This window comes from Alligator mississippiensis, chromosome 5 (assembly GCF_030867095.1).
Source record: "Alligator mississippiensis isolate rAllMis1 chromosome 5, rAllMis1, whole genome shotgun sequence".
NCBI classification, from domain to species: Eukaryota; Metazoa; Chordata; order Crocodylia; family Alligatoridae; genus Alligator; species Alligator mississippiensis.
The window spans coordinates 1,455,613-1,477,673 of NC_081828.1; the positions used below are offsets into that span (position 1 = coordinate 1,455,613).

The following is a 22,061-nucleotide window of genomic DNA, read 5'->3' on the forward strand; positions in this document are numbered from 1 at the left end:
AATTGAGGCATCCACCCCCAGGACTGGCTTTGAAATGAATCTGCTGGCAGCAGCCAGCCCCTGCTGGGGTTAAGGCACTGGCTTTGGGGCCGGGGAGATGAGACCAGCTTCCCCCCTGCCCAGGGGGACGAGTCGGACCCCTCGGTTCTGGGGGGCCGGGTACCAGGCAGGTGCCCATCGTGTGGACGATGAACAGGGGCAGGAGGAGCAGGTCCTGTCTGGAGCTGGGGGTGACCATGGGGAAAGGGGGAAGCTCCTACAACCTGCCCCTTCCTCCGAGGCCAGGTATAAAATCCTGGGGCAGGAACCTCCTGGACATCAGATAAATCGGCTCGGCAGGTCCCTTCTCCGGGCAGCAGTTAGGGCCTCTGGAGCACTTGTTGCCTTTGAAGCCCCAGAGCCAGCTCCCTGGGGTGGGGGGGAGGGGGGAGAGAAGGCCTTTGCAGTGTGCAAGCCATTTATCCTAGATAAGAAAGCCCCCTCCTGAAACAACCACGGGCGAGAGGCGGGGGGGCTGCCTCCACCAGCTGCTTTGCAAACCAGGGCAGGGATTCTTGGCAAAAGAGGAAAGATTTGCATAGTAGTTGCTCCTCCAGATTGCTGACATTATTTATTGCAATGCTCCACCCTTATAATTAAGGTCTGGGATGAAAGCAACTGGTAGGGCAGCTTTGGGGGCCGGGGCAGGCGGCGTGCGCCGGTGTTGTCCCCCCCCTCTGTGTTTATCATCCGTATTTTTAAACAGTCTCCTGGCGTCGGGGCAGCACAGGCTCGCGGGGGAGTTCTTAGAAAGGTAACGAGATGGGAAGCCCCGCAGCACAGCGGCTGGCGCAGATAAGGGCTATCGCTCTGGGACCAGCCCAACAGTAAAACTGTTCCCGGTAGCGCCTGGGCCGAGGCCAAGTGTGGCCCTGGGGGAGCAGGGGCAGACGCTGGTCTCCCCGGCCCCCGTGTGCACCCTGCTCCAGGGCCCTGGGATCTGTGGATGGGGCAGTCCTGTGCCAGGCCCTGTATGGCACAGGCCTCGGGCCAGAGTCATTGCAAGTGTGTCCTCCCTTGCACGCATGCCCAAAAGGGCAGAGCGGGGCCCTGCATGGGAAGGGCAGTCATGGAAGCGTGCACCCTCCCCGTGCACACACGCCCATCAGTGAATGAGGCAGGCCATGGATGAGGTCGCATCCACGACCTGGGAGGGGTGCGGGCGGGCCCCGGGCTTGAGGGCACAGGCCTGCTCCCCTCTGTTGCACACCCCTCACACGAGCCTATGGGCACACCTGCCTTCCTTGCACATCCATGCAGGCCTGCTCATATGTCCCAGCACACGCACATTCCTGCTGGCACCCTTGTGCTTCTTCACAGGTGCAGTTGGACGCACGCGCACACGGCTGCTTGCACACACATACTCCTGACCTTGGTGTGTGTGCGCACACACACACCTCCACACACCCTGTCAGTCGCATGCCTGCCTGCCTGCCTACACACACACACACACACACACACTGCTGGCATAGGCACATCCCTACCTCCCCCATGTGCATGTACACACACACAAACACACACTATAATGGTTGAGGACTGATACACACACAAACTATTACTTGCACACTCACATGTCTGCCTCTGGGTGTGTGCATGTGTGCGTGCACACACACACGCACACACTACTGCTAACGCAAGCATGTCCCTACCTCCCAGCAGAGAGACACTTTCTCTCACATACACACAATTTCTCTCACACCCTAACCCTAACACACACACCTACCCAGACACACACACACAAACACACACTATAATGGTTGAGAACTGATACACACACACAAACTATTACTTGCACACTCACACACAACTGCTAACCCTAGCATGTCCCTACCTCCCAGCAGAGGCACTTTCTCTTACATACATACACTCTCTCTCTCACACCCTAACCCTAACACATACCTACCCAGACACACACACACAACACACACTATAATGGTTGAGGATCACTAATACACACACACACACAAAACTGTCACTTGCACACTCACGTCTGCCTCTGGACACACACTACCGCTAGTGCAAGCATGTCCCTACCCTGCAGCACACTCTCGCACACATACACACACACACTCACACCCTAACCCTAAGACACACACTTACCCAGACACACACACACTATAATAGTTGAGGACTCTCACACACACACCTGTCACTTGCACACTCACATGTCTGCCTCTGGGCACGCACGCGCGCGCACACACGCGCACGCACGCACACACACACACACACACACACACACACACACACACACACACACACACACACACACACGCCCGCCCGCTAGCACAGGCATGTCCCTATCCCCCCCAGTACATGCACAGACGCACACACACTCGGCCCCCCTCTCTGCCCCCCCCCAGGCTCTGTCCCAGACGCTGCCCGTTGCATCCCGGGGACACCTCTCCCCCTCCCCTCGTCCCGACCAAACTTATCCCGGGTTTGGCCGTCGCGGCAGGGGGCGGGTCGGGGGGGGGCGTGTCCCGCCCCTCCCGCCAGCCAATCGGCGGCCCCCCTCGGCGCTATTAACAGCTGGGCGCTGCCCGCACCTCCGACTCGGGGCCGCGCGGCCGCAGATCCCGCGGGTCAGCCCCGCACCGCAGCGCACGTCTGTCCGCTCGCCCGCCCGGGACCCGCTATGGCGGCGGCCGTGGACGAAGCCGCGCTGCCCTCCTTCGCCTCCTTCGCCGGCTTCATGCCCACGGGCGAGCGCCCGCACGAGGTCTACCACGTAAGTGCGCGGGCCGGGCCGGGGCGGGGGTGCAGCGGGGCCGGGGCCGCGGGCACGGGCGGAGGCGCCGGGCTGACCGCCCCGTCGGTCCCGCAGGCCCGGCTGGTGCCGCACATGGAGAGCGGCGGCGGCGGCGGCATCAAGCGCGAGGACGACGATCTGGGCAAGTTCGTGGACTTGGACTTCATCCTGGCGCACACGGCGGGCTCGGGGCCGGGGCCGTCGGGCGGCTGCGCCTACCCGCTGCCCGAGACGCCCGAGAGCTGCGGGCCCCCGCACGAGGCGGACGGCTACCCCGCGGCGCACAGCTACGTGGCCGAGCTGCTGACGCCGGACCTGGCCGGGCCGTGCCGGGAGTACGCGGAGCTGCGCGCTCCGCACCCGCACCCGCACGCCCACGCGCACCTCCACGCGCGGCCGCTGCCCGGGGCCGTGAAGCGGGAGCCGGGCTCGGCCCGCGCCTGCCTGCTGGCGCCGCCGCCCCACGCCTTCCCGCGCCCGCCGGACCGCGGCCCCGCCGAGCTGGCCGCCTTCGCGCCGGGCGCCCGCGCCTTCCCGCCGCCCTTCGCCGCGCCGGGGCCGCCCCACTTCCACGGACACTTCCGCGTGCTCCGCGACCCGCCCGCGCTGCACGGGCTGCTGGTCACGCCGCCCCACTCGCCGGGCCTCGACTTCCTGCCGCCCGCGCCCGGCCCCGGCCCCGGGCCCGGCCCCGGCGCCGCCGCGCTGCCCCCCGACGCCAAGCCCCGGCGCGGCCGCAGAGCCTGGGCGCGCAAGCGGACGGCGGCGCACAACTGCGAGTACCCGGGCTGCGGCAAGACCTACACCAAGAGCTCGCACCTCAAGGCGCACATGCGCACGCACACGGGTGGGTCGGCGTCGCGGGGGGCTGGGGCTGGCACCCGGGGCGGGGGGTCACTAGGGACGGGGACCCCGGGGGCTTGGTGGGAGTCTGGGGAATGAGCACCCAGGGCTAGGAGCCTGGGGGGGGCTTCACTACCAGGTTAGGACCCTGCGGGGCTTGGGAGGGGTCTTAGCAGGACTAGGATCCAGGGATGGGAGGTGTGGGGCTGGGACCCCAGGGGGCTTGGTACAGAGTTTGGAGATGGGACACTTTGGAGGATGGGACTGGGAGGTGGGCTGGGGTGGGGGTTGCACCCCAAGCTCCTAGCCCAGGCCCCCAGTGGGTTTGATGCAGGTCTGTGGGCTGAGTTAGGGGGCTGGGATCCTGGGGGCTAGAGCTGGCAGGCAAGCTGGGGGCCTGGGGCAGGAGCTGGGATCTAGGGAGCTGGGTAGGAGCTAGGGACTGAGACCTGGGGCTAGGAGCCAGCAGGCCGGGACCCTGGAAGTCAGAACTAGTGGGCTGGGGCAGGAGCTGGGTTAGGGGGCTGGGACTAGGGGGGGGGGTGTGTGTGTGTGTGTTGGGGGGGGAGGGTGATCCAGGGGCTGCTGCGTGGGGCTGAGTTAGGGGGCCAGGACCTGGGGTTAGGTATTGGGGGGGCCAGGGTCCCAGGGACATGTACTGGGGGCCGGGACCCAGGGATGGGCACTGTGGGCCTGGGGGATGGATGGGGGCTGGGCCCTAGCTCAAGGGTGGGGGGTAGGGACCCTGGCATGGGTAGAGGCAGCTCCAGGCTGCCCCTGTGGCATGGGTGCCCCCCTGGGGCCGGTGCTCACCCACAGTCTCCCCCACCCCTCCTGTCCTGCAGGCGAGAAGCCGTACCACTGCACCTGGGACGGCTGCGGCTGGAAGTTCGCGCGCTCGGACGAGCTGACCCGGCACTACCGCAAGCACACGGGGCATCGCCCCTTCCAGTGCCACCTGTGCGAGCGTGCCTTCTCGCGCTCTGACCACCTGGCGCTGCACATGAAGCGCCACATGTAGCCCCGGCAGGGCAGGCGGCCTGGCCCAGCTGGAGCCACTGTACATAGCAGGCAGGGCGGTTTCTAGCGGGGTAGGAAGCTTCAGGTTTGGCCCGGGGTCTTTTTCTCTCTGTAAAGTCTGGGGGGGGGGGCTGTGGGGGTGGGGGCAGCTAGGGCAGGCCAGGCAGCTCAGGACCTTCCAGACCCCTCTCAGAGGAGTGACGGGTGGGTGGGCTGGTTAAAGCCCAGCCACATGTGGCCCATCCTGGGGGGGAGCTGGGCCCTGGGGGAGGCGTGCTCCCACCCTTTGGGCTGTGGAGGGAAGCACTGGGGGTCTGGGGTGAGCACAGCACAAAGCCTTGGCAGCTGTGTGAGCAGTGCTGGGGGCTTCCCACCCCCCACCTTGCAGCCTCTGCACCCTCCTGGTGCTGCAGGATGGAGGGTGTTGGCTCTCTGCACCTCTGCCAATTCCCAGGGGCCCATCCTGCCTTGTTATATGGTGCAAAGGGGTGCATCTCCCCCCGCAAAGCCCCCCTTGTAACGTTTGTCTGGGGCCATCAGGCCCTTGCATGGTTTATGTCCCATGTCCCCCTCTTCCAGCCAGGGCACCGGGTGCTGCTGCAGCTCCTCTCCCCCGCGGGCCTTGTGTACAGGATACGTGGCTCTGGCGGGGGGTGTCCTTGCCCCTGGGAGCTGCTGGGCCTGGGCTCGACTTGAAACTTCTCTCTTAAAAACTACAAGAAAAAAGGTGTTTTATGGGCAGCTGCTTCTGCAAGATGTACATTTTGTTTGTTTGTTTCTTTTTTTAAAGAAAAAAAGCCATAATATATTATTTCCTCTTGTGCGGTGCCTCTGCTTGTCCTGGGACGCTCTCCACTCCTGTCTACTGTCAGCATTGCTTAGCTCGAGCACCTCCGCAGTTTCCCCGTACGGAAGTATCGCCATTCTCCGCGATGCGGGGATCTCGGGCGCAATAAACACCCGAGCGTCAGCACGAGGAGCCGGCCGCGGCGCAGGGTGCGGCCGGGTTCCCTGTCGGTAAATATTTACATCAGAATTAATTTCTGCTTAAAATAGCCCTGGAGGAATCTCAGGGAACGCCCTGCCCTGCGCCTGCTCGCCAGTGCTTGCCCTGCGTGGCAAGCACTGAGTCATGCCACTTCCCCGTGCCTCAGTTTCCCCATCCCACCGATGGGGAAATCAAGGGGCAGAAGTGAAGCGATTTGCCTAGGGTGAGTCAGTGCCAGAGACGGCTGAAGCCGGGACATGCACCGGCCCTTCCTGTCTTCCAGCTTGGAGTGCCAAGTCTGGGGGTAGGATACAGGGGTCCTGTGGTGGAGCCCAGGGGTTAGACCCCAGGCCGGCTGGGATCCCCCCTGTACCCAGATTGCTCTGCCGCTCTCAGGTGTGCATGAATACCAGAGGAAACCGCAGCAGTGACTAAGCGCTGGCAGGCCCTGGGCCAGCGAGCAGGTCTGTCTCCATCCTTCCCCCAGACAACGTGTGGGATCGGGCCCGGCTTTCTCGGAGGAGGCATGTGCAGACCTGACCTAGGAAGCACGGTGCGGGCCACGGGCTGACAGCGGGGCAGGCTGTCTCCCCTCGCACCTGGCTGCACCGGCCCCTGATACCCATTCACTCTGGGGTGGGGGGGCTGGACTGATGGGCTCTTCTTGAGGCAAGAGCCACCAGCCCTCTGCATTGCTCCCCTTAGAGGGGGGGTGTGTGTGTGTGTGTGTGTACACTAGCAACCAGGGTCCATGCCCAGGCTGGCACCTACTGGGGGCAGTAGCCCTTGCCCTGGTCATTCTCAGTGGGGACTGGCTGCTGGGCAGGAGGATGGGGCATGAGCTCTCCATTTTCCTGCCTTGCAGCTCCTGGAAAGAGGGACTGCCCCAAAACTGGCAAGGTCCAACCCCGCTCTGCCCCCAGGCTGGATCCTCAGCTGCTGCACCAGGCTGGGTGTGAGAATGGGTTGATCCTTTCCACCCCCAACTTGCCCTAGAATCTTCCTTCCTGGAGCTAACAAATGGGGGTTTGGCCCAGGCCTGGGGGTCCTTGCAGGGGAAGGAGCATTTGGCTGCTCCCTGCCTGGGTCCATGCAAACGGACTCCCTGACTTCCCTGGGGCACCTGCTGCCAGCGCATCCAGCCCTTGGTGCCAAGCAGGGTGTGCCTCGAGTGCCCAGCCCAGCCTGTGACGGGAGCCGGGCTCCAGCCAGACCTGTCAGCCCGGCCGAGCTGCGCGTTCCCGTTCTCCAGCGCCTGGTGCATGAAGACATTGCTGGGGCGGAGGGAAAGGTGTGGGCTGTTTGGAGAAGGGATGACTCAGTCTGGCAGAGCCAGATGGGGAGGGAGGGTGAGGGAGTGCTGGCTCTTTCCTTCCCGGTGGATGGTAGTTTCCTGGGACCAGCCTGGGAAAAGCTGGTCCTGGTGCCCAGGGAGCCTGGGATGGTGTCTGGCTGCGCCATGAGGAGAGCACAGAGCTGCTGCAAGGAAACACAACCCAGGCCTTGACTGTCGGCTCTTGGCGTGGCCAGGCCGGGGTGCCAGGCTCCCCCGTGCTGCTCCCTTTTCCTGGGGGGGGGGCCTAGCAGGCAGCAGCCCCAGGGAGAGGAGGGGGTTGCTGTGATGGGCTTGTTTCCATGGGCACCGATGCAACCGCAGAGGCTTCCCAGTGTGGCAGGATGTGGCCGTGCCAGCCCGACTGCCCAGGAGCCCACCGACCCTGCCCATCCTCGGAGCTGGGTGGCACAAGCTGCCCCGATAGGAGAAGAACGTTATACCTGCCGTGTCCCGAGTGAGGCCCAGGTCCATCTTGCCTGATCTCCACCTTGACCCCCACGAACTCCTAGGGACCTCAGCAGGCAGCTGCTCCACGGAGCCATGGCCACGGCTGTGTATCTGCCCCCAACACCCCTGGAGTGCACCGGGCTGCAGCCCCTGCACCATCTGCCCCCTCCAGCTCCTCCTGTTGAGGTTCCTCATCCCTGTCCTGGGACCTCCTGGTCAACTCCTGGCCTGGCTCAGCTAGCGGTGCATCTTGCCAGGATGGAGGCTCTGGCCAGGGAGTCTGCGAGGCTGCTTTCCTGAGCCTGGTGCAATCCTGCCTCCAGGCAGAGCTTCGCTGCGCAGTGTCCACTGGCTCCTTGTGCTCGTTCAGGGGCCAGTGGGTGCTATCCGGTGTGCTCTGCTCTGTGTCCCACCTTGAGTCCACTTGTTATAAGCCTCTGACCCTCAGTCCTGTCCCTGTTTTTCTTTTATTTTCCCCAAGGAATCAATTATGTCCTCAGTGGCCTCTTTTTTTAAGGAAGGCTTATAGTGTAAGGTGGTGGGCCCAGGCTCACACTTGCCCAGGGGCATCACAAATAGGCCTGTGTCATGCGAGGCTGGAAGGGAGAGTGACTGGGGCTGAGCAGGGTTTTCCCCCGTTCCTCTCCCCCTTGCAGCTTCCAGCACTGAAGGTCTGATGCAGAGGCTGTGCCCCTCACTCTCGTGCTCGATAGCTCCCAGTGCCCCTTCCCTCCAAGCACGTGTCCAGTCCCTTGGTGAATCTGGCTAAACCATCAGCTTCCACTACGTCTGGTGCCAACAAACTCCAGCTTTTAATGCCGGGCTGGGGGGAAAGGACTGCCCTGTGTTAGTTTTCAACTGAGGGCCTGCTCGTTTCATGCGGTGACCCCCAGTTCTTATAGACATTAGACATTAGGGCTGGAAGGGACCTCGGAAGATCATCGAGTCCAGCCCCCTGCCCAAAGGGCAGGAAGTCAGCCAGGGTCATAGGATCCCAGCAAGATAAGCATCCAGTTTCATCTTGAAGGTGTTTAATGAAGGCACTTGAACAACCTCCAGTGGCAGGCTGTTCCAGACCTTGGGGGCTCGGACAGTAAAGAAATTCTTCCTTATGTCCAGCCTGAAACGATCTTGTAGTAGTTTATGACCATTCGACCTAGTCGTCATCCCTTGGGGCGCTCTGGTGAACAAACGTTCGCCCAGATACTGGTGGTCACCCCTGATAAACTTGTAGGTGGCCACCAGATCACCCCTGAGCCTGCGCTTTTCCAGGCTAAAGAGCCCCAGGGCTCTCAGCCTGTCATCGTAGGGTCTGCTTCCCTACGATGGAAGCAGGTGGGAGACAGCCATAATTCCCTATTCACTTTCTCTTAACCATTTAGTATTTTGCAAGCCCTTCTCGTGTCCCCCTCAAGCATCTCCTTTCCAACCTGATGAGTCCTGGCCTTGTTAGTCTCCTCTGGCCTCATCGTCTCTCCCCTCCATGCCCCGGTCATCCCTGCTGCCCTTCTCTGCACCTTCTCTAGTTCTCTCAAGGTGTGGGGACCAGATGGGCACAGTCATCTAGGTGTGGATGCACCGTGAATTTAGACCGGGGCATCGTGATAATTTATGGGAAGGGGTCATTCAGCCTCTGCATTGCAGCCTCGAAGGCAGGGGCAGGGGCTGGGGGCTGGTTGGTGCCAGCTTAGCTGTCCAGGTAGGAAGCACCAAGGACACTAGTTCCTGCCTCTGCCAAAGACTCCCTGTGGGGCCTGGGGCAAGTGGACTGGACATTAGGAGGAACTTCTTCACAGTTCGAGTGGCCAAGGTCTGGAACGGGCTCCCAAGGGAGGTGGTGCTCTCCCCTACCCTGGGGGTCTTCAAGAGGAGGTTGGATAGGCATCTAGCTGGGGTCATCTAGACCCAGCACTCTTTCCTGCCTATGCAGGGGGTCGGACTCGATGATCTGTTGAGGTCCCTTCCGACCCTAACATCTATGAATCTATGAATCCTCGAGCCTTGGTGCAATGGGGGTGATCATCCCCAGTTGCCCCTTTCCCAGGAGCCTGGGAAAGGGGCAATTGATCCCCTGGGATCTGCTGGGACAGGAGGGTAGGCTCAGCTGCCCCTGCTTGGGCCAGGCCCCCACCAGCTAAGCAGGGGTCGGCAATAGGGAAGAAGGTGAGAGCAGGGGGCTCAGGTGTGTGTGGGGGCAAGTTCCCCCCAGGCTAAGCCCATAGCCAGTTATGGCAGCACCGTGCAGGGAAACTGAGGCCAGGGAGGACTCGAAGAGCTGCACAAACACATGCAGATGGTGTATGGCTGTGCTAGGAAGGGGACCCAGGAGTCTGAGCTCCTGTCTGGTGCCTTGCCAGCCATGGGGTATGGGTATGCCCCAAGCAGCTGGGACTGGAGGAAAGGAGAGGACTTGCTGCAGGCGGTGGGTGGGGGCTGTGACAGGGCCCATGCAGGGCATGATGGTTGTGCCTGGTGCTGCCAGTAGACCCCGCAGTCACCTCCTGACACTGCTGTTGTGTTGGGGCCGGGGTATCAGCCCTGCTCACGGCAGGGCCGCGCCCTGAGGAAACATGCGGTGGGGCGATAACTCGGGGCTGCGCTGGAGCTTGCATCTGGCCCTATCGGCTTAGTCACACACCGGAGATTTTGCAGCACGGGGCCCCGATAACCCCAGCTTGCACACGGGAGCAGGGCCAGGGCCCGGGAGGCACGTACGCCTCATCCGTGCCCTGCACGGCCTGGGGGTGTGGGAAGCTCCAGCGCCTTGTGCCTGGAGAGGCAACCGCATTCGGGAAAGAAGCGCAGGGATCTCTATCTGGGCAGCGAGCGGTCTCGGGGCAGGAGCTCCATCATCCGCACCCTCGCCCACATGTGAACCACCCAGGCCTGGGTCTGCTGCCAGCCAGGTCCCCTCCCCTGCCGGCTCTGGTCCCAAGCAAGCGGTCCCATGCCCCTGGGGGCGGTGGTGCAGGACATGGGGATCTCTGCTGCTGTGCCGGCCTCTGCCGTGCACAGCACTGTACATGTGCACCAGCGGGGTGGGGCTGTCTGACCCAGGACATAGCTCTGATGAGCATCCCTGGCCCCATCCTGCCCCAGTGCCCAGGCTGGGCTTACAGCTGGGGAGGGAGAGGCCTGGCTCTACAAGGGGACTGCTTTGGACAGGACTTTGGGTTGGGGGCTGTGGGGCACAGGAGGTGGGGAGGGTCCTGGAGAGATAATAGCACTGGGGGGGGGCTCAAGCCACCCCTCAGCTCCCTGGCCCAGGTCCTTTCCCATGGCCTCGCATAGCACCGAGGCCCTGCAGCTCAGAGCAGATGTGCAAAAGGACTCGAACTCAGGCCCCAGGGAAGGGGGTAAGACAGGGTCCCAAACCCGGCCCAGCTGCAGGGTAAGCCATCACCCTCAACCCTTCCTCTGTTCCTAACAGCCCCCTGCCCCAGCCCGGGCCCAGGTGCACCCACAGCAGAAACCCCCCCCCCCCCCCCCCGCCCTGACCAGGTGTGAATGGGCCGGTCCTTAGTGAGGTGAGAACTGTTCCTCCCGGATGGCTTCAGAAGAAACCTCTGGCTAATGTGTTTATCCCACACACACTGCTCAACAAAGCCCTGGGGGGGCAGAGCTGGGGCTAGGCTCCCACCACTTTGCTATGGGTTATCCTGGGGGGCAGGGGGAGGTTCAGGGGGGTTACACCTGGGGGCACAGGGCTTTGGCCAGCGCGGCAGGTGCGGGGGTGGAGCTGGACTCATTCAGCCTGGAAACAAGGGGACTTAGGAGCAGCTCCCAAACCCTGGCTCTAGGTTTTGCAGGGTGGCTGAAAGCAGGGGGCTGCCTACTCCAGGGCAGCCTTGTGGGGGTCACCGAGGGCCCCTCCAGCTCCCAGCAAAGCTGCCCAAAACGAGTGGCCATGCAGGCAGCAGGGTCCAGAGCCTGGACTTGGCGGAGACCCCCCAGGTCCCCACCAGCCCCACTGTCCCATGACCCCAGCTGGGTCCTGGTGCCACAGCCAAGCCAAGCCAGCAGGATGGATGTGACCCCTGCTCCAGGCAGGCCAGCAGGATGGATGTGACCCCCTCCTGCTCCAATCTGCTGTTTACAGCCCCATCCCAGTGCCAGGCTAGGGTCCCCACCCCGAGACCTGCCCCGGGAACAGGGAGAAGAGGCCCTGCCTGTGTCCATCCTTCATTATTACCAAGCTGTTCTCATCACCCCTCCCTCTTCTCTCCTCCAGGCTCCCGGGGGCCCTTTCAAGTCCTGCTTCCCAGCCCTGATCAAGGCAAGGGCAGGGTGGCCCAAAGAGCTGCTAATGGGTGCGATGGATCCAGCCCTCCCAGACAATGGGCTGGATCCATCTCCCCTGATTGAGGTGGAGTCTCCTGACAACTGCCCCATGATGCAATCAGCCCTCAATGAGGGCAGCAGGGCCCAGAGGTGTGAACCCCCCCCCCCCCAACCAGGTGCACAGATGATGGTGACCCAGCAATACCAAGCCCGGCTCCCGCTGCCCCCAACCCCTGGCAGTGCCAGTCCCTGTTTGCCTCGGGTCCCCTTAGCCCGGTGCAAGGTTTTGCTTGCAAACAGGCTGGCCTCAAGCCTGCTTTGGGAGATGCGGGCCAGCTGCAGGCCGGCCAGTGCCCGGCTCCAGCCCCGTGTGCTCTCTGCCCCGGCAGTGCCATGCTCCAGGCTGCAGCCGCCTGCCCGCAAGGGTCAGGAAGGAAGGCTTCCCCCACCCTGGGCTGCTGCTAGCTTTGGTCCCTGGACACAGGTGGGGGCTCATGGCTGGGGGCATTGGTGGTCCTACTGGGTTTAAACAGACCCAAGGCCCCAGGATGGGGGTCTGGCACCTCTGCTCCGGGTCACCCAATTGCTGCACAGGGCTCAGGGGGGAACTCAGGGCAGATTAGTTCAGCTGGGGGCACGGCCTGCCCAGGTACCCTCCTGCCCCCTCCCCACAGGAGCCCTGGCAGCTCCCTGCTGACCCCCGTGCCCCGCTGCAGAGCCTTCCCGGGGCGCCCGGTTCGTGCCTCGGGTCAGTTTGCAGCGGACGAGGACGTGTGGACGCAGGGGGCTGGATTTGCTGCCCCTGGGCTGACGCAGGGCTCTGCAGGTGGCAGGTCCCTGGCTCAAAAGCCTCAGACTGAACCAGGAGCAGGAGAGGTTCCCCCGGTGCAGCTGCCCCAACAGAGCCGTACAGCGGGACTGACTCTGCCCGGCTCAGTGCTCAGCTGGGGCTGCATCCCCGTGCGGGAGGCGTCCCCGGATCAGGTAAGGGAAGGCATTTCCCCCCATGTTGTTGCTCAGGGGTGGGGGTCCCTCCCCCAGCCAAGGCTGGGATGGGATGCCCACGCCGGGTCCTGGCTGGAGGGTCTCGCCCCTGCACTCGAGGTCCAACAGACTTCATATTTGGGGTCCCCAGTCACGTGGGGGGAGGGGGCTGCCTTCCTCTCTTGGGCGTGGGCTGGGGCGGGTACAGGGGGGCACATCCAGTCCGACCCCTGCTGCAAGCAGAGCCAGTGCCAACCACATCCTCCCAGCGGGGCTGTGTCCAGGCAGCCTGGGGGTAGAGGCGGCGATGCCAGCGCAGGGCCACTAACGCGGGTTAAGACGGCGCGCACACACGTGCGCTCCCTGCCGCTCCTCCCCGTGCACTGCGCTGCGCCGCGCCGCCGCGCGGGCAGGGGGCGCTGCGGGGCCGCCACTTCCGGCGCGCGGCGGAAGTGCCCCCGGCCGGGCCCGTGCAGCGCTGCACCGCTCCGCTCCCCGCCGCCTCCGGCAGCGGCGCCGCGCAGGTGGGGCAGGGTTTGTGAGGGGGCGGGGGAAGGCGGGTGAGACTCTGCCCGGAGCTGTGAGGGGAAGGGGGCGGCGCGGCTGCCGGTGAGAGGGCAGAGGCGTTCCGGTTGTCTCTGCTGCGGGGCACCGGTGTGGGGCGGGGCGGGCACTGGGCCCCCACCTGACCCTCTGCTGCTCTGTGGGACCGGCTGTGCCCCCCCCCCCCCCCCCGGGGACGTGCGTGGAGAGTGCGGGGACGCGGTGGCGGACGGGTCCTATTCGGCCTGGAGGGATGTGGGCAGCGGGGTCCCCCAGGGCTCGGTCCTCGGGCCCGCACTGTTCAACATCTTCATCAGCGACTTGGACGAGGGGGTGGAAAGCACCCTGTTCGAATTCGCAGATGACACTAAGATGTGGGGGAAGTGGGCGCGCTAGAAGGGAGGAATAGACTGCAATTGGACCTGGACAGGTCACAGGGGTGGGTGGGTGAGAACAGGATGGGTTCAACACTGACGAGTGCAAGGTGCTGCACCTGGGGAGGAAGAGCCAGCAGCACACCTACAGGCTGGGGAACTCCCTTCTCGTCAGCACAAAGGCAAAAAAGGATCTTGGAGTCATTACTGATGCCAAAATGAACCTGGGCTGACAGTGTGGGGACGCGGTCAGGAAGGCCAGCCGCACCTTGTCGTGCATCCACAGATGCATCACGAGCAGGTCCAAGGAGGTGATCCTCCCACTCTGTGCGACACTGGTCAGGCCACAGCTGGAGTACTGCGTCCAGGTCTGGGCACCGCACTTCAGGAGGGATGTGGCCAGCCTGGAGAGGGTCCAGAGGAGGCCACTCGCATAGTCAGGGGGCAGCAGGGCAGGCCCTACAGGGAGAGGCTACAGGACCTGAACCCGTTCAGCCTCCACAAGAGAAGGCTGAGGGGGATCTAGTGGCCTGTTACAAACTGGTCAGGGGGGACCAGCAGGCATTGGGGGAGTCCCTGTTCCCCCGAGCACTACCAGGAGTGACTAGAAATACCGGTCACAAGCTGGCAGAGGGCAGATTCAGGCTAGATATCAGGAGGCGCGACTTCACTGTCAGAGCGGCTAGGATCTGGAACCAACTTCCAGGGAAAGTGGTGCTGGCTCCTACCCTGGGGGTCTTTAAAAGGAGGTTGGATGAACACCTTGCCGGGGTCGTTTGACCCCTGCGCTCTTTCCTGCCATGGCAGGGGGTCGGACTGGATGATCTGCTCAGGTCCCGTCCCCCTGCCATACAACTATGACACTATGAGAGGTTGGTGAATCCCGTTGTTTTCCCCCGGGAAAGCCAGTGTTGCTGTTTCAGATTGGCCGTAGGTTTTGACTTGACCCGTAACCCTGTCAGAACCTGTTGGCACTAGAAAGCAGCGCGCTCCCTCAGAAATACCCGATGGCGGGCACTTCCACATCCCTGGTCTGATGCAGCTCAGTAGCTTGGATGTCCCTTTTCTGGGAGAAGTGCCACCTCCTTTTCTCCGCTAGCATCGCTGAGTTGTACCTGCCGGCACCTCTCGCCGCATTTCTTGCTGTTTTCTGCAGCTGAAGGAGCGCCGGTGTCTGACTGAGTGCGGGATAAAGCTAATGCTGAACAGGGGCGCGACTTGTGGGGAGGCGAGGGTGAGGGGAGAGCTAGCAGAGGATGGGGCTGGTTTTGCTGAGAGCGGTTTTTAGGGGAGCCCAGTCTCGGCGCTCTTGGATTTATCAGCTGTTCCTCTTCTGCCTCCAGAGGGAGAGATGGCGACAGGCGCGGATGTGCGGGATATCCTGGAGCTGGGAGGCGTGGAGTCGGAAAACACAGGCACCATCAACAAGAAGGACATCATCAACTCGGACAAGGTACGAAGCGGGGGCCGGGGCTGCAATCCTTGGTCGAGTTGCTAACTCTTCTTTCCAGTAGCAGATGAATGAATGAGCAAAATAATTACTGAGATGCGTCTCCTGCAGCTTGTCTATGGGGTGCATGTCTGCTGAATGCCGGGGGCCCTGTGCAAGCTTCCTACACGTGGAGTCCATGCTTCCTCCACTGTCCGCATGCGAGCAGGCCCATGTTTAGCCGAGGAAACGGTGTAACTGTATCTGAATGGGAGCTGGGCTTGGGGGAGATGAGGGAGCTCTGGGAGGGGAGCAGAGTTGTGCTCCTGCCTGGCACAGCCCCCGTATGTCTTTGGGAATCCATTTAAGCTTTGGGAAGATTTGTATTGGCCTGTTTATGTATTTCATTAGGGTGGCGGCAAAATATTGACTGTGGAGGCCTTGTGAGACCTGATCTGGCCCCTGCCGCAGTTTTCTACCTGTTAGGAAGAAAAAGAATTTGTTTAGCCTGAGAAGCAGCAGAAGCCCAAGATCAGATGGCTGCATGCTGCCCAGGCTTACATTTAGATTGGAAATGAGAAGAGGATTTCCCAATGTCCAACCTCCAGGCTGGAGGCAAGGAACTGGAATCGCTTTATGGCTGAACTGAATCAGTTTATGGCAGGAGCGGTATGACGTGTAGATGTGGAGGCCTGTGCTTGTGGTCCCCAGGTTGCAGGCATAAGATGGTTCCTGTGGCGTGGAAGGTGTTTGATCCCTGGGTTCAGGGCTTTTGCTGGTCACCAGTTAGGGCCAGAGGGAATTTTTTTCCCCTTGTGAAGGCTACCAGCTTCTGGGGGGCTGGGATGTTGGCCGCAGCTAGCAATGAGCAGGGTTTGATGTGGGTCCTGTCAGTACTTAAAAAACCCAGAGGTTCCTGGCTGGAAGGTCTGGCTCTTGCGTTGAAGGTCAGCCTGAGTGCCACATTTGAGGTCAGGAAGGAATTTTTCCCTAGGCCAGCTTGGCACAGGCAGAGGAGTTTTTGCCTTTAGTGCAGGGACGTCCTCTGGACACCTCGGAGCACACGTTTACTCATTTCTTCCCTGCTTTTTCAGGTCGTTGACAGCCCTCATCTCCCCTGCTGTTACCTGTGGCATGTTGTTAGGTGTTCTCAGTGTTGGGTGTGGATTCAAATGGGGATTCCTTGCATCGGAAGTTGCCTACAAATGCAGGGCCCTGGACCCAATGTTAACAGACACTGTGTCCTGTTACAGAGTATTTGCAAAGTCAGAATCCCGGGACTGTTACCTAACACCAGGGCTGTACTGATTCGCAGAGGACTGTGGGGCTGGAGCCTGTTTCAGACAACAGCATCTAAGTGGAGAACAGTATGAGTTGCCCCTTGGAACCTGGGGGTGGCTGACTCGGGTTGTGGAAATGCATGCTTGAAGTCTCTTGCAACCACACGCAGGGCATCATTAGAGTTTCTGAGGGGCAGAAAAGGTGGTTTTCTACCACATGAGCTGCAGCACCTGTGCAGGGTGGCTGTGCTGTGGACAGCGCTGTAAGGATTAAAACTGATTCATCTCTGGCTTGGAGTTGATGCTTGCACAGGGACCTTAGATCACAGCATAGCCATATTCAGCACAGGCAAATGGGATAATCCCAACCAATGATGGACATTTATCCACAAGCGCGCTGGGTGCTTTGAAAGAGCTGACTTCCTAAAGCTGAAGGCAATTGTGAGCAGAAGTCACTGGGAGGAAAAAATGTGGACAGAGAAGCATTAATGGAAATTGGGAGCTCTTTACAAAGAGCTCATTTGAGAGCTGAAAAGTCACAGTTCTGTAATCAGAAGAGAGCAGCTTTGACTAAAAGTCCGTCCTGGTTCAGTGGGGCAGTGAAGGCAGCAATTAGAAATAAAAACTAGCATATAACAAAGGGGAGATGGATAAAAGATTATATGAATGAAAAGTTAGGAAGGGGAAGAAATAGATGAGGGAAGCTAAAGACATCAGGGAAAATCCAGGTGTGGCAGAGCTAAGAAAACTGTGTAGGAGTTTCACTGGTGTAGCAGGAACAAAGGGTTCCTAGCACTGCTGTGCAGGGGCCATTGCTAGTGGAGCTGGTAAAAATGTGAGTAAGGATGTAAGAAAGGCAGGAGTGTCTGGTAACTCTTTCCATTCAGTTCTTGATGTACTTCTCGCATGGGAATGCAGAAATTCTTTGACAAAGGAGGGTGTTAAACAGCATCTATTAAATACCCAGGCACATTGCTTTGCAAAGTGCTGTAATTGGCACTCCCATTCCTGGCTGAGCAGGTCCCTGGCCTCTTGATATCAACGGAGGGAATTCCTGGAAGCATGGAAGCATGCTAACATGCCGTCACTCAAAGGGCAAGCTGAATGACCTGGGTCATGATGACAGGTCAGTTAGCCTGATGTCAGTCCCTAGCAAAGCAGTGGACAAGCTGATGCAGGAGCCAGTTGATAAAGAATGGAAGTGTGGTGGTATAATTAATCCAACTGCAGGTGGAGCTGAGATACCTCTGTGAGGTTGTGTGATGCAAAGTAATTGTGTCAGCAGACTGAGGTGAGACTTGTAGAAAGCACTGCACTTCCTCCTGGAAGGCCTGCTGCTCTAAAAGCAGTTAGCTATGAGTTACTAATGGAGCACCTGTTGTAGGGATTAAGAGCCGGCGAACTGACAGGTTGCCAAGTAGTTGTCAAAGGGCATCCTCATCGAGGGGCAGCGTGTGTCGGTCTCCAGAGGATTTGGTGAGACACTAGACATAGGTCAGCATTTGGAACAGAGACTGGGAAGCAGTCATGCAGTCACCGCTGCTGATGTTCACTGGTGATAGAAGGGGAAAGTACAGTAAATCGTTGTGGGAGATGAGGTGGTTGTACAGTGATCCAGACCACTTGGAAAGCCTGGCACATTCAGAGAAGCTGCAACCACGTGCAAGGCGGGGCCTTTGCAGGCCGGATCTTCAGACTGGGACAGTGTGACTTGGGAAGGACGTAGGCACCAGGGTGCACAAATGACTCTACGTGAAAGGGCTGATGGGGTTCTTGGATGTAAAAACTTGGGGGTGGGTCATGGTGTTGGCAGGACCAGCCCGGGAGCCCTGTGCCCAGTTCTGGTGTCTGCATTTGACTGAGTGTTGGAGAAAGGGCAAGGGAGCAGGATGTCCATGATACAGGGGGAGTCACAAGAATTGCTTTAGGGGGAGGAGGACATTTCTGATAGCGAGAGACAGAAAGCAAATGAGCTGTGACTTGACTGTAGCCTGTGCGTGCTTTCCTGGGGAAGGAGGACTGCAGTTCTCCCGGAGGGGGGCAGTGGAGCAGTGGCTGGAAGCTGAAGCCAGGCTGTTTCCAGCAGTGACAGGGTCTGAAGTACCCAGCCAGTGGGTGGCTTTGCGAGCTCTTGGTGTCTCCTGGTCCAGACCAGCTGCCGCTGTGGAACACAGGTCTTAGCCAAACAAGTGGCTTTGCTCACTAGGGATAGCTGGCTGCTTGTGGCAGGAGAGCCTTTCTGGGGGTGGGAGCAGCACAGAAATCAAGGCCACAAGCACACACTGGTCCGTCCTGGCTGGTCTGACTGGGACCTTCTGTTTCAGAAAAAGTCCAAGAAGTCCTCGGAGACGCTGACGTTCAAGCGCCCGGAGGGCATGCACCGGGAGGTCTACGCGCTTCTCTACTCTGACAAGAAGTGAGGACTCTGGGGGCATCTGGAGGGGTGTGTGGCGGGGGACCTGGCACCAGCTTCTGTTGCCCAGGCTGCAGCCTTTCTGTCCTCCCATGTTCAATGCCCCTGGGGGTGTGGGGAAGTTTAACATCTTCCTTCACTCCCACAAGTGTGTCACACAGTTTGCTCTGGGGTCTGTTGCACTGTCCTCTCCCCAGGCAGCCCCTTTTGTCAGACATGGCTGAGCCATTCACTCATCTCCTAGAATGTGCGTAGGACCTTGCAGTGATTCAGGATAGACCTGCTTGGGTTGGCCCTCTTCTCTGCCTTGGGGTCAGGCCCCTGGAGCCTGTCAGTGCTGGCTCTGGGCCAGTTCAAGGCTGGAGCTGTCATGTGGCCTAAAGCCCCCCCTCAGAGCTGAGCGTGATGTTGCAGATCTAGGGCAGGGTGTGACCTGGTGCCCTTCATGTGCTGCCCAGCTGGGAGTGTGGCACCTCTCCAGCCAAGCTCAGTGCAGACTGCTATTCCTGTTGGCCTGAACCTTCCCCCTCACCTCCTTTGCAGGGATGCACCCCCACTGCTGCCCAGTGACACGACCCAGGGCTACCGCACCGTCAAGGCCAAGCTGGGCTCCAAGAAAGTGCGGCCCTGGAAGTGGATGCCCTTCACCAACCCGGCCAGGAAGGACGGAGCCATGTTCTACCACTGGCGGAGGGCAGCGGAGGAGGGCAAGGACTACCCCTTCGCCCGCTTCAATAAGGTGAGGTGAGGTGTGGTGGGCAGTGTCTGTGTCTATGCACTGAGTGGAGCAAGATGTGGCTAGTGACTGCCAGGGGCCCCCTGTGCTCTGGAGTGTGTGGGGAGATGGGGCTGACCAGTGAGCTCTGCTGGCTCGAGGCAGGTAGTGGAGCGGGAGCTCTCATGTTCTGAATGGCAGCTGAGGTTATAGCCCATGTCAACCTGGGTGGGCTGTGGGGCGCATTTTAGGACCTGGCCAGACTGCAGCCCTGGCAATTTCCCTTGCCTTGCGGTCCCTGCTGTGGTCCGGTGCTGGGCAGTTCAGCATGCTCTGCTTCCTGGTGTAGACTCTGTGGATCTGCTGATAAGCATAGTTCAGAAGGGGGCACCTGGCAGCACCGTGGAGAAGGACTGGGAGTCTTGGTAGACCACTGCACAGTGTGATGTGACTGCACGAAAGGCCAATGTGATTTTGGGCTGCATAAATAGGAGCATGAGGTGTGAGACACAGGAGGTGATGGTGCCTCACTGCTTGGCATTGCTAAGGTCTCATCTGGATACTGTGCCATTTTGGGCTCCACATTTTAAAAAGGATGTGTTGAAGTTAGAGAGGGTCCAGAGGCAGCAGCAAAGATAATCAAGGGCTTGGAAGGCAAGTCAGACGAGAGGCTGAAGGAGCTGGGCACGTTCAGCTTGTGGAAAAGGTGCTTAAGAGTGGACATGACAGCAGGCTGCAAATACTTGACAGGCTGCTATAAAGAGGTAAGCACCTTTTCTTTCCTGTTGCAGAAGAGGATGCAGACCAATGGCTTGAAGCTGCAGCAAAGCAGATTTAGATTGGCTAGCAGGAAACACTTCACTGCCAGAGCAGGGAGGCAGTGGGGTAGACACTCAGGGAAGGTATGGGATCTCCATCATTGGAGGTGTTCAAGAAGAGGCTGGACAAGCACTGGTCAGGGATGATCTTGACGTAGCTAGGCCTGTGCTCTACTGTGAGTATTTCCCAGGCTTCTGGGCTTTGCTGGTTGGTGTCAGGAAGGAATTTTACTCCCTGGTCAGATTGGTACAACCTAGGGATGGGGGTTTGCCCTCCTCTAATGGGGCATGGCTTCTGCCTGGGGTCTCTCAAGTGTATATTAACATCCTTCGCAGGACACTGGCTGCCACGGTCCCCTTGCTTTTCCTGGGGCAGGCATGATGCCTGGGGCTGTCAGGGGTGACTGCAGTTTTGTTTTGACTTGGACCATGAGTTTGTCTGGCCTGGTTTGCATGGGGCTGATCCTGCCTTGGGCAGGATTTGGACTAGATGTGACCTCTGCAGTTCCCTGCCAGCCCCACTGCTCCGTGATTCTAGAATTGTAAGTTTGTCAAGTATATAACGTAGGAGAGACTGGAGGTCACAGGCACAGGGCATCTGAGCCACCTCCTGCCCAGGGGCACGTTTGAGGTAGGCTTTAGTGGACCATCAGGTCTGGTCCGTGGGCTCCTCACTAGGATGTTGTGTGCTGGCTCATGCTGTTCTGGCTGTCCGTCCTCACCTCTCCCAGAGCTGATTGCCTTCTTTCTTCCTGTCCCCTCTCACCTCTGCCTCTTGCAGATCTGCCTCTTCCCCGACTGTGGCATCTTGTTCAAGTCCATGTCTCTACCCTGCAGAGCCCCTGTTTCTCAGCCTAGTGAGTCCGAGTCCTCCCCACAGCTGCTGCCAGTCTCCGCTCCTCCTACCTGGTTCCTCATGCCATTGGTCTCTGTCCCCTAGGCTCCCCCTACCCCAGAGCTGCAGTTGCAGGGAAAACACTGCTGAGCTCTGGGATGAATCATGCTCTGTCTGGTGGGGTCTCAGGAGACTTTAGCTGATAAAACTCCCAAGAAGTTGCTACTGAGCAGGTGCAAGCTGTGATTTGCCAGAGGCTTAAACCCAGCCAGGGGTGGGTTTTCCCAGGAGCAGCAAAAGGCCTCTCCCTGACAGGTGGAACCTCCTCTCCTTCAACATCACGTCTTGCCCCAACCACGGGGAGCCTACAGCTGCTCCAGAAAGAGATGGTTGAAGTTCTCAGAGGTGACTGAGATGAGAACAGTGTGAGGGGAAAACCCAAGGCAGCTCCAGTATCTGGGCTGGAATTGGTGATCTAGCCAACATCAAGTGCCTTGTGTGGAAGACTTCAGCCCAAGCCATGTCAATTTTGGACAATTTGTAAGCAGCTGAACACAAGCTCCCGTGACATGCGGGGCCTGTGTAGCCCTGGTGATTTGTGGTACTGCACTGATGGCCCAGTGAAACCTGCTGGAAGCTAGCCTGAGGGACAGGCACTTCTTGTAACGCTGTCTGTTACCTGTCCCTATGAGACCCACTGCAGGAGACCTGCCGTGGTTTTACTGCTGCTGTGGCCTGCATCGGGATGGCACTGCACAGCTGCTGCGCTATAAATGCCTGGCTGCAATTTGGAGTCTGTGAAACATGCTCATTGCAGCTCCTAGGATTCCGGAGCCCAGCTGTGAAACCCCATGGGTTAAAGCCCTCATGGAGCAGCCCAGAGGAAGGCTCTGGGGAGAGGCTTCCTTCCAGGTAGTTCTTCCACCCCCTTGCAGATGCCAGAGAGTAAATGCAGGTCTTGCTGTGA

General features: G+C 60.0%; 2 protein-coding genes across 4 annotated transcripts in view; both read left to right on the plus strand.

Moving 5' to 3' along the window:
- Positions 1-2,559: 2,559 nt before the first annotated feature.
- On the plus strand, positions 2,560-5,472 carry LOC132250702 (Krueppel-like factor 2). The gene is made up of 3 exons (XM_059727722.1): positions 2,560-2,767; positions 2,864-3,635; positions 4,477-5,472. Exons 1-3 carry the CDS (start codon positions 2,675-2,677, stop codon positions 4,650-4,652), a joined length of 1,041 nt encoding a protein of 346 aa, XP_059583705.1. The 5' UTR covers positions 2,560-2,674; the 3' UTR covers positions 4,653-5,472.
- A 7,651-nt stretch (positions 5,473-13,123) lies between these two features.
- Positions 13,124-22,061, plus strand: part of DMAP1 (DNA methyltransferase 1 associated protein 1) — a 33,029-nt gene continuing 24,091 nt past the window's right edge. For 2 of the 3 annotated variants that reach the window (XM_059727723.1, XM_059727725.1), the window contains exons 1-4: positions 13,124-13,211; positions 14,948-15,057; positions 18,638-18,729; positions 19,270-19,465. In XM_059727723.1, the coding sequence (XP_059583706.1) occupies positions 14,956-15,057; positions 18,638-18,729; positions 19,270-19,465 (390 nt within the window). In that variant the 5' untranslated portion in view covers positions 13,124-13,211; positions 14,948-14,955. Of the gene's footprint in view, positions 13,212-13,251; positions 13,297-14,947; positions 15,058-18,637; positions 18,730-19,269; positions 19,466-22,061 lie in introns of those variants that run through there. The other variant, XM_059727724.1, reaches the window with a different exon arrangement.